Source organism: Ciconia boyciana, chromosome 32 (genome assembly GCF_034638445.1).
Source record: "Ciconia boyciana chromosome 32, ASM3463844v1, whole genome shotgun sequence".
Lineage (NCBI taxonomy): Eukaryota > Metazoa > Chordata > Aves > Ciconiiformes > Ciconiidae > Ciconia > Ciconia boyciana.
The window spans coordinates 56,720-70,287 of NC_132965.1; the positions used below are offsets into that span (position 1 = coordinate 56,720).

The 13,568-nt window shown below is 70.4% G+C and overlaps 3 protein-coding genes across 7 annotated transcripts; 1 reads left to right on the forward strand and 2 right to left on the reverse strand.

The window, feature by feature from the left end:
* The first annotated feature begins 1,609 nt into the window (after window positions 1–1,609).
* LAMTOR4 (late endosomal/lysosomal adaptor, MAPK and MTOR activator 4) lies at window positions 1,610–3,234 on the forward strand. 2 transcript variants are annotated; one of them, XM_072848658.1, is made up of 4 exons: window positions 1,610–1,710; window positions 1,980–2,060; window positions 2,302–2,419; window positions 2,870–3,234. In XM_072848658.1, exons 1-4 carry the CDS (start codon window positions 1,708–1,710, stop codon window positions 2,965–2,967), a joined length of 300 nt encoding a protein of 99 aa, XP_072704759.1. In that variant the 5' UTR covers window positions 1,610–1,707; the 3' UTR covers window positions 2,968–3,234. The 2 variants fall into 2 exon arrangements, with proteins under 2 accessions (XP_072704759.1, XP_072704760.1); XM_072848659.1 differs by lacking the exon at window positions 1,980–2,060 and having other exon boundaries at window positions 1,639–1,710.
* A 594-nt stretch (window positions 3,235–3,828) lies between these two features.
* On the reverse strand, window positions 3,829–8,690 carry TRAPPC14 (trafficking protein particle complex subunit 14). 2 transcript variants are annotated; one of them, XM_072848686.1, is made up of 11 exons: window positions 7,845–8,688; window positions 7,511–7,606; window positions 6,957–7,089; window positions 6,793–6,879; window positions 6,487–6,607; window positions 6,130–6,277; window positions 5,655–5,737; window positions 5,224–5,387; window positions 4,829–4,983; window positions 4,555–4,748; window positions 3,829–4,169 (listed from the first exon to the last, which is right to left on the reverse strand). In XM_072848686.1, the coding sequence occupies exons 1-11, from the start codon at window positions 8,229–8,231 to the stop codon at window positions 4,016–4,018; spliced, it is 1,722 nt and encodes a 573-aa protein (XP_072704787.1). In that variant the 5' UTR covers window positions 8,232–8,688; the 3' UTR covers window positions 3,829–4,015. The 2 variants fall into 2 exon arrangements, with proteins under 2 accessions (XP_072704787.1, XP_072704789.1); XM_072848688.1 differs by lacking the exon at window positions 5,655–5,737 and having other exon boundaries at window positions 7,845–8,690.
* Window positions 8,691–8,862: 172 nt separating this feature from the next.
* On the reverse strand, window positions 8,863–12,955 carry GAL3ST4 (galactose-3-O-sulfotransferase 4). 3 transcript variants are annotated; one of them, XR_012039973.1, is made up of 5 exons: window positions 12,786–12,955; window positions 11,415–11,528; window positions 10,892–11,159; window positions 9,366–10,419; window positions 8,863–9,189 (listed from the first exon to the last, which is right to left on the reverse strand). XR_012039973.1 is itself a non-coding variant. In XM_072848689.1 (4 exons), exons 2-4 carry the CDS (start codon window positions 11,525–11,527, stop codon window positions 9,553–9,555), a joined length of 1,248 nt encoding a protein of 415 aa, XP_072704790.1. In that variant the 5' UTR covers window position 11,528; window positions 12,786–12,955; the 3' UTR covers window positions 9,218–9,552. The 3 variants fall into 3 exon arrangements, 2 of the variants coding, with proteins under 2 accessions (XP_072704790.1, XP_072704791.1); XM_072848689.1 differs by lacking the exon at window positions 8,863–9,189 and having other exon boundaries at window positions 9,218–10,419; XM_072848690.1 differs by lacking the exon at window positions 8,863–9,189 and having other exon boundaries at window positions 9,218–10,474.
* Window positions 12,956–13,568: the final 613 nt, after the last annotated feature.

Below are 13,568 nucleotides of genomic sequence, written 5' to 3' on the forward strand. Positions count from 1 at the left end.
CTTCCCAGGCAAGTGGCCACGAGGTTTAGTTAGGGTCATAGGTACAGTTCCAATTGGTGGTAAATTTACCGTGACAGGCAGTCGGTGCAGGGAACATGGGATGGGACATGGGGTCAGTGCGGGGGACATGAGGTCAGTGCAGGAGACACAGGGTGGGACGTGGGGTCAGTGCAGGGGACATGGGGTCAGCGCGGGGGACACGAGAGGGGACAGGGGGCCAGTGCAGGAGACACAGGATGGGACATGGGCTCTGCGCAGGGGACATGGGGTCAGTGCGTGGGACACGGGATGGGACATGGGGTCAGTGCGGGGGACACGGGATGGGACATGGGGTCAGTGCGGGGAACATGGGGTCAGTGCGGGGGACATGGGGTCAGTTCAAGGGACACGGGATGGGACATGGGGTCAGTGCGGGGGACATGAGGTCAGTTCAAGGGACACGGGATGGGACATGGGGTCAGTGCAGGGACACGGGGTCAGTTCAAGGGACATGGGGTCAGTGCGGGGGACATGGGGTCAGTTCAAGGGACACGGGATGGGACATGGGGTCAGTGCAGGGGACACGGGATGGGACGTGGGGTCAGTGCGGGGGACGTGGGGTCAGTGCAGGGGACACGGGATGGGACATGGGGTCAGTGCAGGGGACACGGGGTCAGTTCAAGGGACATGGGGTCAGTGCGGGGGACATGGGGTCAGTTCAAGGGACACGGGATGGGACGTGGGGTCAGTGCAGGGGACATGGGGTCAGTGCGGGGGACACGGGATGGGACATGGGGTCAGTGCAGGGGACACGGGGTCAGTTCAAGGGACATGGGGTCAGTGCGGGGGACACGAGATGGGACATGGGGTCAGTGCAGGAGACACAGGATGGGACATGGGCTCTGCGCAGGGGACATGGGGTCAGTGCGGGGGACATGGGGTCAGTGCGGGGACATGGGGTCAGTGCGGGGAACATGGGGTCAGTGCGGGGGACATGGGGTCAGTTCAAGGGACACGGGATGGGACGTGGGGTCAGTGCAGGGGACGTGGGGTCAGTGCAGGGGACACGGGATGGGACGTGGGGTCAGTGCGGGGGACGTGGGGTCAGTGCGGGGGACACGGGATGGGACATGGGGTCAGTGCGGGGGACGTGGGGTCAGTTCAAGGGACATGGGATGGGACATGGGGTCAGTGCGGGGGACACGGGACACGCTGTGGGGCAGCGCAGAGGACAGGGGTCAGCAGGCCCCACCCGTGCTGCTGCTGACCCCGTGTCCCCAGCGCCGCCGTCCCGCTGCCGAGGGGACGCCGTCCCGGGGGGAGGTGCGCAGCCCCGCCCACCAGGGCCACGTGGGGATCCCGCGGGATGGTGACGCTCCGCCCTCCCCCCGCACGCGGGCCCCGCGGCGCGACCAATAGAAGCGGTGCGGCCCCCGAGGTGGGCGGGGTCTGTGGATGGGAGGGGACCCGTCATCCCCTGCGGCAGGCGGTGCCCTCTATGCAAATACAAGCGTGAATATTTGACCGCCCTAAAAAGCTCAGGCCACGCCCCCTCTCGCCACGTGCTTTTCTGGCCGGCTTCTATTGGCGGGCGGGCCTGAGGGGGCGGGCCCCGTGGCACGAGCCGAGGGAAGCGGGGCGGGGCGATGACAGGCGGAACCCTGCGCCAATAGGGCGGCGGGGCGGGGCGCGGCGGTCACCTGACCGGGCCGGCGCCGGAGCGGCGCCATGGTGAGCGTTGGGGGAGGGGGGCGCTGGGAGAAACCGGGACGGAGGAACCGGGACCGCGTGGGGGGCACTGGGAGCGCTGGGGTGAAGGGCAGTGGCGGGGACCGGGATGTGGGGGGCGCGCCTTGAGGCACTGGGGCCCCGGGGATGTCTGGAACCGCGGGCACTGGGGCATGGGGCCGGGGGGAGCTGGGGTCGGGGAGCGCTGAGGCGGGAGGAGAAGCGGGGAGGCCCTGTGCCGTGCGGGCTGACGGCCCCCCCACTGCCCCCAGACCACGGCGCTGACTCAGGGGCTGGAGCGCATCCCGGACCAGCTGGGCTACCTGGTCATCAGCGATGGGGCCGTGCTGGCGGTGAGGGGGAGCCGGGCGGGGGGGGAGCAGGGAGGGGCACCCGGGTTCGGCGGGGCGGGGCGGGGGCGGGGGGTGCAGAAGGGACTCGGAGGTACCTGGATGCCGGGGCGAGGGGGGCCGGACAGACACCCGGGTCCCGGGGCGGGGGTGGAAGGGGCACCCGGGTATTTGGGCGCGGGGGGGGGGGGGGGGGGGGGCGCAGACGCTCGGGTGGCACTGACGCTGTGTGTGTGTGTCCCAGTCGTCGGGCGACCTGGAGAACGATGAGCAGACGGCCGCCATCCTCTCAGAGCTGGTGGCCCCGGCCTGCGGGCTGCGGCTCCAGCGCGGCCACGACCCCCCCTTCAAGCGCCTCTCAGGTGAGTGCGGGCTGTCCCTGGGGTGGCCCTGACCCCCAGACCGCCCCCAGAGTCAAGACAGTGTCCCCCGAACTGTCCCCAGGGCGGTGGTGGTGGCCCTGCAGTCCCCCAGGTGGCCGTGACCGCTGTGCTCTCCCCAGGGGGATGGCGGTGGCACTGCTGTCCCCAGTGTTTTAGGGGTGACCCCAAGTTATCCCCCCAGTAGTGGTGGCCCTGCTGTCCCTCGAGCGGCTGTGACCCTCACGCTGTCCCCATGCTGTTGGCCCCGCTGTGCCCAGAACAGCCCTGACCACCGTGCTGTCCCCGTGGTGGTATCCCTGCCATCTCAGGTGCTCTCCCCAGGGTGTCAGTGGCCCCATGCTCACCCCGTCCGCAGGGTGGCAATGTCCCCAGTGTCCCTGGGGCACTGGCCCTGGTGGCCCTGTCCCTGTGCTCACCCTGTCCCCGCAGTGGTGTTCGGGGAACACTCCCTCCTTGTCACCGTCTCTGGACAGAAGCTCTTCGTGGTGAAGCGGCAGAACCACGTCCAGGAGCCCATTGCCGTCTGAGATGCGTCCCCGCTGTCACCAAGAGGGGGGATGGTCCCCCTCATCCCCACTGTCCCCAAGGGCCTCGGGGCGTCCCTGCTGGCCCCAGGGCCCTGCAATGACACCCATTCATGTCCCTGTCACCTCGAGGGCCTTGGGGACTGGTCCTCCACGTCCCTGCTGTCCCCAAGGCCACACGGTGTCCCCTGCGTGCCTTGGGGCCCCGCAGCATCACCCCCCATGCACACTGTCCCTCTGTTGAGGCAATAAATTATGTCCTGGTCCCCCCATCCAGCTTCTTTGGGGGGGATACGGGTCCACTCAGGGCAGGGCACGGGGTGAGATGGGGTGCCCTCACATAGGAGAGGGGGACACAGAGCCCTTTGGGGGCTCCCGCTGCCCCACTCTTGGTCCCTGCGACACCCCAAGTCACCCCAGCGTCCCCTACCCTCCCCCGGTGACAGACTTGTCCCTGTGTTCAGGCCAGCGCTTTATTGGCACGCGCGCACACACACACGGACAGCAGCCAGCGTGGAGACAAATAAATAACAGGGAGTGGAGGTGCCACCTGTATCAGGGGCACGGAGACGTCCCCGTCCCCGTCCCCAGCAGGGCACGGGGGTTGGCAGTGCAGGACCCGCCTTTGGCTCAGCGCCCTGGGGACGGGTCCCAGTGTCCCCCGTGGCCCCAGGGACAGGTCCTGGTCCCTTGTTCCCCCCCAATCCCTCCCTCCCCAAGCAGCCAAATTCAAGGCAACGCAGGAAGCCAAAGGGGTGTAAACAGCGCTGGGACCAGCCACAGGATGTCCCCCCGCTTCCCCCATGCCACCCCCGTCCCCAGAGCATTGTCACCCCCCCGGCTGGGGACAGACCCCTGTCCCAATTGGTTCCCCCATGGCACGTTCCAGTCCATTCCCAGTGAAGCAGCAGGTTCATCCCCCAAGGGGTGCGGGGATACAGCCCCGTCCCCAGCCCCCCACGTTCCCCCCCCCGCCCCAAGCTTGTCCACTTCCAGTGCAGTCTCCAGGATGCAGCAGATTCATCTGTCCCCATTGTCCCCAAGGTCCCAGTCACTTGACAGGCTCCACAACCAGCACCTTGCACTCCCGCTTGGCAATCTTGTCCAGGGACAGCACTGTCTTCTCAGGGGGCAGATAGAGGGGACGCCCCACAGGGGATCCCACCGGCGGGGTGATGGCACGCCGCTCCATCACGCTGCCTGACCTGAGGTGTGAGGAGGTAAGGGGGGCTGCCCCGGGTCCCCGTGGGGCTGGCTGTCCCCTCCCCATGTTGTCCCCCTGGAGCTGTCTCCTGGCCCATGTCCTCCCTGGTCTCCTCCCTGTCCCGGGTGTCCCCCTGCTGAGTCCCCATCAGACCCAGCCATCCCCCCACCACATCCACCCTTGTCCTGGGTGTCCTGCCTGTCCCAGGCGTGCCCCAGCCCTGTCAGGCCTGTCCCCCCACCATGTCACCCTTCTGCCTGCCCCCCCAGCCCTGCTCTGATCCCACTGCCGTGCCCCTCCCGTTCCAGGTGTCCCTTCCAACCCCGCCCCAGGTGCCCTGCCCGTCCCATGTGTCCCTCTGCCAGGTCCCTGCTGTCCCCCCGTACCTCATGAGATGGCTGCGGGACGGCTGCTGGTGGGAGAAGGACTGGGAGCGGCCCAGCCCGGCCTGGTGCCGCTCCACCAGGTCCCGCACGGCCGGACTGCTGGGGCTGCTCTTGCGAGACACGGGCCGGGCCTCGGGTGGTGGGTTGGCCACGCTGGCCGTGAACTGCAGCTTCAGCTTCATGTGCTGGGACAGCTGGGGATGGACAGGGGACACGGTGATGCCAGGCCAGGCCCCAGAGTGGCCCCGGGGGCCCCGCAGCCAGGTGGCCTCACCTCGAAGAGGCCAGCCCGCAGCGCTTGGAAGGCCACACGGATAGTGAGGGCGCTGCCCTTGCGCGAGTAGCCCAGGTTGTTGAGCGGCGTGTGGCACACGATGGCATCCAGTGCTGCCTGCGTGGCCTGGCGCTCCTCCCCGGACAGCTTCTTCCCTGCAGGGACCATCAGCACAGCGGGGACAGGACCGCTGGCCCCTGCCCAGCCACCTCCAGCACCGCTGGCTAACAACTGTCCCATCCCGGCCGCCCCTCATGGCCTCCCCGGATCTCCGCCCCACTTCCCTCACCCCATCTGTCCCCTCTTAGCTACGCACCCAGAGGCACCCCCAGCCCCTCCGATCCCCTTCCCCACCCTCTCGGTCCCCTGCTGGACCCCAGCCCCTCTATCCCCACCAGCCGTGGCAGTCTCGGGCGTCCAAACGAGGCGCACGGCCAGGAAGTCCTGGAGGTCGTTGAGCAGCGTGTAGGTGACTGTGAAGCGCTGCCGGGCCCGCACTGGGGACTCGCAGGCAGCTGTCATCACGAAGCGTGGCCGCTCCAGGCGGATGCTCGGCAGCCTGGGGATAGCAGAGGGGTACTGATGTGGGGACGGCCACCGGGAGCCGCAGGGACGCGGGACTGGCAACGTGGGACAGCCCCGCAGAACCCTGAGGACATGAGCACAGCGACGTGGAGACAGCCACGTGGCAGCCCCAGGACATAAGATTAATGGCACAAGCAGGGGCAGGGATATCTCTGGGTCCCCCTCCCTGGGGCAGCAGGATCCGGGGGTCCCTCCCCACTTGGGGACAGGGCACATCAAGGACCCTCGGGGCAGCTCTCACCGGTAATGTGTGTAGATGCTGCTGGTGAAGGGCAGTTTGGGTGTTGACCACTGGATCACAGCCACCAGTGGGACCTCCAAGCCCTGCGTGGGGGCACAATGGGTCAGAGACGTCCCTGTCACCACTGCTCCCAGCAAGGATGGTCCCCAACATCCCCACGTCCCCCTAGGCTCCCTGGCAAAGACAAACACCCCAGGGCCCAACAAGGATGGTCCCCCACAGCGAGGACAGTGGCCCCACATCCCAGCCAGGGTGGTCTCCGCTGCCCCCAGGGGAGGACAAGGACCCCTGGACAAGGACAGCATTCCCCCAGGCCACCGACCAGGACGGTGGCCCCTGATCCTGGCCCAGACAACATCTCCCAACTAGGACAGTCCCTGCCTAGGATGTCACCCAGTGTCCCCTCGGGCCTGGGCTCAGGGCAGTCACCCCTAGTGTCCCCCCAGTCCTGAGGGTCCCCCCAATGTCCCCTCACCTCCTTGGCGTCCTCAGGGGGCCTCTCGGGCGCCTGGAGCTGGAAGAGGAAGTTGTGCTCCTCAAGGGCGCTGAGGGCACAGGGACAGGCCGAGCCGGCGCCGGCCACACGGCAGAAGGCGCCCACAGGCACCTCACCCGAGTGGTGGCTGCGGGACGGGGTGCAGGAACAGCTCAGTGACACATGGGGACCATGGGGACCTCGTGCCCCCTGAGGGCTTCCCCAGGGTGGGGCCAGGGACACAGCATGGCCCCATCCTGAGGAAAACGGGTGGCCCTGTGGGGGCTGGGAGATGGCACAGCCGTGCCCCCTCCCGCCCTGCGCCAGGGACGGTCCCCCAGTTGTCCCAGCGCTCACCAGACATCATCGACCAGCAGCACGGAGCCATCGGGCATGACAGGCAAGTAACTGGCATTGAAGTTGGGTAGGATCTGCACGTCCCACAGCGAGATCTCCTCCTGGGACCAGCCATTGAGCACTGGGGGACAGGAAGATCAGGGGACAGCGCAGGGGATGCCGTCATGGCCCCAACCAGCCCGTGTCACATCCTCCGCTGCCCCACATCCTCGGCTCTGTTGCAGCCGCCCCACAGACGCCACTCCTGTCCCCATCCCAGGCACTCCTGGGACCCTTGTCCCCATGCTACCACCCTGTCCCACTCACCTTTGAGCACAGTGAGGTACTTCCCGGACACGGTGAGCTGGCGGCATCGCACCACGGGCGGGGGCAGCACCGTCAGCAGGGTGCTCACTGCAGGGACACGGGCGGTCAGGGGACACAGGACGTGGGGACGTGGGGAGGGAGAGGGGATGCGGGGACACTCCTACCCTGCGCCTTGAAAGCCCCCTGCTCCTGGCGGAAGACGTGTGCAGGCGCCCGCGTCTGCAGCAGGCTTAGGTACCCGCCACCCTCCTGCAGCTCGGGCGGCTCCGTGTCCCTTTTCCACACTGTCACCACGATCTGGGGACAGTGGGGACACAGGTCATGGCTGGCCCGAGTCCAGCCCCGAGCTCCTCCTCTGTCTCCACAGCTCCTCCTGTCCCCCACGCCTACCCCCAAGTGGCTTTCATGGACCTGGAGAGTGGGGAGCAGGGCTGGATCCTGCTCCGCATCCCATGTCACTACACTGTTCCCAAGGTCCCCACATTGTGACCAAGGCCCCCTTGTGTCCCCAGATTCTACCTTGCCCTTGATGGAGCCAGAAAGGAGGACTAGGGCTAGATCTCTGTGCCAGGTCTGTGGTCCCACACTGTCCCCAAGATCCTGTCCCTCATAACTGCATATTGTCCCCAAGGTCCCCTCCTGCCCTTGAGGTCCCCATGCTGTCTCTGAGGTCCCCACGCTGTCCCCGAGGTCCCCTCCCATCCCCCCTCGGCCTCACCTTGGCCTTGACGGTGCCAGGCGGCAGCTTGTCGAGGGAGATGGTCAGAGGGAAGATGACCTCGTCCGTGGACACGATGGGGTCCTCCACCGGTATCTGGGGACACAGCGGGGCTCAGCGCCACGGTGGCCCTCAGCCCCCTCCCCCTCCACATCCCCCGTGCCACGTCCTCTCCAGGTCCTCGTCCCCACGTCCCCCTTTGTCCCCACATCCCTCTTGCTCCCAGGTCCCTTGCTCCCTTGTCCCCCACGTCCCCCCCAAATCCTCCTTTGTCCCTGTGTTCCTCCCTGACTCCTCCTTGCCCCCACCCCCCCTCCTGGTCCCCATCACCCACCCCAGCGGCGGGACGCCCGGGGGGGCCCTGGCTGTGCGTCAGCAGGGCCCGGCAGTCCCGGAAGACGGTGGGCTCCGGCGAGGCCCCGCTCCCGGTGCCGTCCAGGTCCCCGTCCCGATCCCCACCGGCCTCTGTGCCGCCGGGGCTGACGCTGGCCAGGGCGGCCAGTGAGGCAGCCAGCTCGGCCCAGGGCGGCCGGCCCGGCCCGGTGCCGCCGCCGCTGCCGGGGCGGCAGCGGAGCACCAGGAGGAACCGTACGGTCTCGCCCAGGTAGAGGTGGTTGCGGCGGGGCAGCGCCCGGTACCGGCCCGGTTCCCCCGACAGCAGCTCCCGGGCCGCGAACGGCACCGCCGGGAAGTACATGAAGTAATCGCACTGCGACTCCATGGGCACTGGCACCGGCCCCGGGGGGCTAAGGGCCGGGGAGAACCGGGGGATCTTAGGGACAAGGGACAGACCCAGGGACCGGGGCGGGTCCGGCGGGACCCCGGGGATCGGGGGAGTGCCGGGGCCTGGCCGTACCGGGGGGATCGAGGCGCGGGGAGGGGGGAGGCGGGGCGGAAGGATCCCGGGGGGCGATGCCGGGTTCCGAGCCAGGGGAAACCCCGGAGACGAGGGGCCCGGGGCGGGGGGGGGATGCCGGGGCCGGACCGGGGGGATGCCGGGCCGGGCCGGACGTGCCCGGAGAGTCTCCCGGAGCCGGGCCGCGCCGGGGGAGGTGCCGGGAGCGGACCGGGCCGGGCCGGGAGCTCCCGGGAGCGGGTCCGGGTCCGGGTCCGGCGCGGCGCGGCGCTGCCGGAGCGACCGGGCGCGGCTGGGCGGGGCGCGCGCAGGGTGCAGAACAGAGCTCCGAGCGCCTGGGCCGGGGCGCGCAGCCGAGCGCCGAGCGCATCGATGCTCCGCCTCCCGCACAAGGGCCACTCCCTCCGAGGGGCGGGACTTCCTCTCTGCCGCCCTTCGCCATCGCCCCCCGGGGGCGGGACATGCCCGCCGAGTGACTGGCAGCAGCAACACCCAATCAGCGGTCTGATTCCAGTCTTTATTGCCATAGTAACCACAAAGCCCGCCTTCATGAGGCGGGGCCTGCGCCAGCCGCTGCCGCCAGAGGGCGGTGGGGCTCCGTGTGCACGTGGGGGCCTTGATCCCCACCGGGGGGGGGGCCATTACCCGGCCCTGGTAAACTGAGGCACGGAGCTGTACCATGGGGGGGGCCTGATCCTCACCGGGGGCAGGAGGGGGGGGAGCCTGATCCCCACCGCGGGGGACCATTACCCGGCCCTGGTAAACTGAGGTGCGGAGCTGTACCACGGGGGGAGCCTGATCCCCACCGGGGGGTGTGTGGAGCCTGATCCCCACCGGGGTGGGGGCCATTACCTGGCCCTGGTAAACTGAGGAGCGGAGCTGTACCATGGGGGGGGCCTGATCCCCACCGGGGGGGTGTGGAGCCTGATCCCCACCGGGGTGGGGGGCCATTACCTGGCCCTGGTAAACTGAGGCACGGAGTTGTACCATGGGGGGGGCCTGATCCCCACCGGGGTGGGGGGCCATTACCCGGCCCTGGTAAACTGAGGCACAGGGTGGTACCATGAGAGGACCTTGATCCCTATCGAGGTTAGGGGTGGCCGTTACCAGCCCAGGTAAACTGAGGCACGGAGCTGTACCGTGGGGGACCCCAATCCCTGTTAGACTGGGGGGGGGGGGGCCAGCCTTACCCACAGCAGGTAAACTGAGGAACAAAGTGGTTCCACGGGGGGACCCCGATCCCCATCAGGGTTTGGGGGCCCGTTCCCGGGCCGTGCGTCACTGTCGGCCCCCCCTCGCTACCCCCCGGGCGGGACGGACGCGTTGCCCCCCCCAAACTGCCGCCGGTCGAGGATGTCCTTGTACTGCAGCTCGGGGGTGGCGAGGCGAGCACAGCGCTCCCGCTCAGCGGGGGGCAGCCCGGCCCGAAGGGCGTACCCCAGGATCTGAGCCCGGCCGGGGGGCTGGAAGGGGCGAAGGCGGCCATCGGGGATGGCGCGGGCGGGCAGGGGTCCGCCACCCCGCAGGCAGCGGCGGGCCAGGGCGGTGCGGCGCTGGCGCAGACGGGCCACCTCCTCCCGCAGGCGGGCGGCCCCGAAGGCCTCGGCCCGGCGCCAGAAGGAGCGGTTGAGGTGGGCGTAGAGCGCCCAGTCGAGGCTGTTCCAGGCCCGCAGGCGGGCGGCCTGGGCGGGCGAGACGCGGGGGCCGTCCCCGGCGGGGCGGCCATTGTGGGCAAAGGCGGCCACGGCCTCCTCGGGCCAGCACAGGGCATCACGCAGCAGCACCAGCGACTCGTCGAAGTGCTCGGCCAACAGCACCAGGGCGAAGGCCCGCTCCAGCCCCGCCAGCGCCGCCGCCACCGCCGCCCCGTCCCCGTCCCCCGCCGCCGGCAGCCCGAAGTCGAACCACTGCAGGTTGCGGGCGTAGTGGTTGCCCCGCGCCCCGGCCTCGTAGAAGCGCCCCGGGGCCTCCAGGAAGGCGGCCAGCGAGGGGGCCCGCCGGAAGGCCGGTGCCACAGCCCGGTAGTAGGCGAAGGCCGACTCGCCCAGCGTGCCTGGGTCCCGCACGATGGAGAAGTAGAAGCTGTCGTTGGGCATCACCTTCTGCACCTGGGCAGGAACCGCGGCGGCGGCTCGGCACCCCACCGGGGTGGCCGCTGGCTGTCACCCCCCGCCCCCGCTCCCTTGGGCGTCCCCCAGATGCCCCCCGTCTCCCCCCCAGTCTCCTCCGTCTCCCCCAGGGACCCCGTTGCCCCTAGACCTTCTCTGCCTCGTGTGATATTCCCCATCTCCTCCCGACGTCCCGCGAGCCCCCGGGCGTCCCCCGGCTCTGCCAGACGTTTCTCTTCCCCAAACCTCCCCAGCCCTCCTCGATCTCCCCCTGATGTCCTCCACCTCCCCCAGAGGCCCCCGACCCCAGCCATCCCCCCAGCCCTGTTCCCTACCCCTCCCCATATCTCCCAACCCAGCCCCACTCCCCACGTCCCCCATCTCCCCCCGCCAGCCGCCCCCCCGTGCCCCCAGTACCTCGGTGAGGTTGAAGCGCATGTGGTGGCAGATGATGTCGAAGGGGGGACCCCCCGGGCGGTATCCCTTGACCCGCTCAGCCCGGAAAGGGCTGGGGTACCCGAACTGGTAGCGGTGGGGCAGAGCAAAGCGCAGCCCCCGCGCCTCCCCGAAGCGGTGCAGCAGGTTGACCACGCTGCTGCCCCCCGTCTTGTGGGTCTTCAGGAACACCAGGTGGGTGCGGGGCTGGCAGGGTGCCGGGGGGCGGCCAGCAGGGGCCGCGGGGGCCCTGGGGACACGCGGTGCGGTCAGGGGGTGCTGGTGGGGACCCCCCGTCCTGCCTGGCCCCAGCCATCCGAGGGGACAGGGACCCATCCTGGGACCCCCAGGGGGGCTGGGGACCCCCATCCCATCCGTCTAGGGGATGCCCGAGGGGTCGGGGACCCGCGTCCCACCCGACCCGGGACATCCCCTGGGTGAGGCCCCAGGAGATTTTGGGGGTGCAGCGTGTGGTGAGCCTGGGGGGCTGGGGGGGGGGTCTCACCTGCGCTGGAAGGGCCCCCCCAGGAGCTGCACCGTGAAGCCGATGGTGACGCAGACCCCCAGGGCAGCCCCCAGCGTCTGGAGGCGGCAGCAGGCAGGTGGCAGCTTCATCATCCTGCGGGGACACGGCAGCTCAGGGGACCCCGGCGCCACCTCCCTGGGGGCTGCCACATCGGGGTCCCCATGCTCCCCACAAGCCAGCTGCATCCCGCCCGGGGGGGGCAGAGCCCCGGGACCGCCCAGAGCCACGTCGTGGCGCTGGGGGGGTCTGCGTGGGCGTGGGGCACCCGCCAGCCCAGCCCCACCCAGGGACAGCTGCGGCCCTTACGGGAAGAGGATGGGGACAGGGACGGGCCACTGCCCCGGGGAGACCTCTGCCACCCCCACCCCTCCCTGTGCCCCAGGACCCCCCTGTGTCCCCACGCCTCTCTGTGCCACTCCAGGACCCTCCGCTTTCCCCATCCCTTCAGGAAACCCCCGTGTCCCCCTGTCCTCCTACAGGACCCCCCCCACGCTTTGTCCCTTCCAGGATCCCCCTGTCCCTCTCTGTGAGACGTCATCCGTCCCCCACAGCCCCTGTCCCCGAGATGCCACGTCCCCCCTGTACTCCCCCAGGATGCTCCTGTCCCCCGACCCCGTGTCCCCAACCACATCCCCAACATCCCTCCTGCCCCCTGCTTTGCTCCAGGGCCCTGGGAACCCCGTGTTCCCGTGGGACCCCTGTGGCCCCAAACCCCGTGTCCCCCTCACCCCCATGTCTCCCTGTACCCCCACGTCCCCTCCACAGCCCCGGGCCGCCTGTCCACCCCCCAGCCCCATGGCCCCCAGCCCTGCCCCAGGCGCCCCCAGCCCCCGGGCTGACCCCCAGACCTGTATGTCCCCTGTCTCTTCTCCAGGACCGCCTTGTCCCTCGGGTGCCCCTGCCCCCCTCCTGTCCCCAGACCCCTGGGTCACCTAAGCCCTGGGTCCCCCACCCCCGTGCCCCCATCCCCTCATGTCCTGCACAGCCACGAGCTCCCCCCGGGACCCCGAGTCCCACCAGGACCCCTGTCTCCTGTGTGACCTCAGCGTCACCTCGTCCCGCTGTCCTCAGTGTCCCCCAGGCCCCGTGGCTTCCCAGACACTGCCCCCCTCCCCAGGGCTCCCCTCGAGTTCTGTGCCCCCCTCGTGCCCCATGGACCGTGTCCCCTCCGTGCCCCTTGTCCCTCGTGTGTGCCCACCCTGTCCCCCACCGCCCCCGCACCCGCGGCTCCCTGCCGTGCCCCTCCCCGTGTGCTGGTGCCCCCGACCCTCCGTGCCCCTCGGTGTCGGTCCCGGTGCCCCCCGTGCCCCCCGGTTTCCCCCCCCGGTCCCGGGGCTCCCCCGCACTCACCGCGGGCACGGGGCCGCTCTCTCAGCCCCGCAGCATCCCGCCGCGCTCCAGGGGGGCCCGGGGGGGCTCAGGGGCGATCCGGGGCTCAGCACGGGGGCGCTCCGGCCGCCCCGGTGTCCCCGGCGGGGCGTCCGGCCGCCCCGGTCCCGTTGTCGGGGAGCCGAAGCCCGGGGGGGTGTCTCGTACGCCGGGCCGGGGTCTCGGGGGGGCCGGTGTCCCGGCCGCTCTCTAGCTCTCCGCGAAGTTTTCTCCTTTGTCTCCCGCTGTCCCGCCCCGCCCCGCCGCACCGGGACGGCCCCCGGTACCGGGACGGCCCCCGCGCCCCCGCCCGGACACGGCGGGACGCCCCGGCCCCGGCCCCGGGAGCGGGACGGGCCCCCCGCCCAGTGCCCTCGTCTCCCCCCGGTAGCGGAACAGAGCCCGGGGCCACCGGGGGCCGTTCCCGGGCACGGCCCGGGGCCAAGAGCTGCCCTTGCTCTCCGGGCTGCGGGGCCGGGGGAGACTGGGGGAAACTGGGAGCTCTGGGAAGGCTTGCGGGGGGGCACTGGGAGGCACTGGGGCGGCACTGGGAGGCACGGGGGGGCGCAGAGAGAGCACTGGGGCACAGCGGGGGGGCGGAGGGGGAGGACGGGCAGGGGGACGGGCAGGGGACACAGGGACAAGCGCGTGGGCGAGGGGACACACGGGGGGCAGAGCTGGGGCAGCAGGTCGGGGGGACACCTCAGACGACCATGGGAGGCCATGGGGAACCCCCAGGCTATATGGGCCTAGAGGGGATCCCCA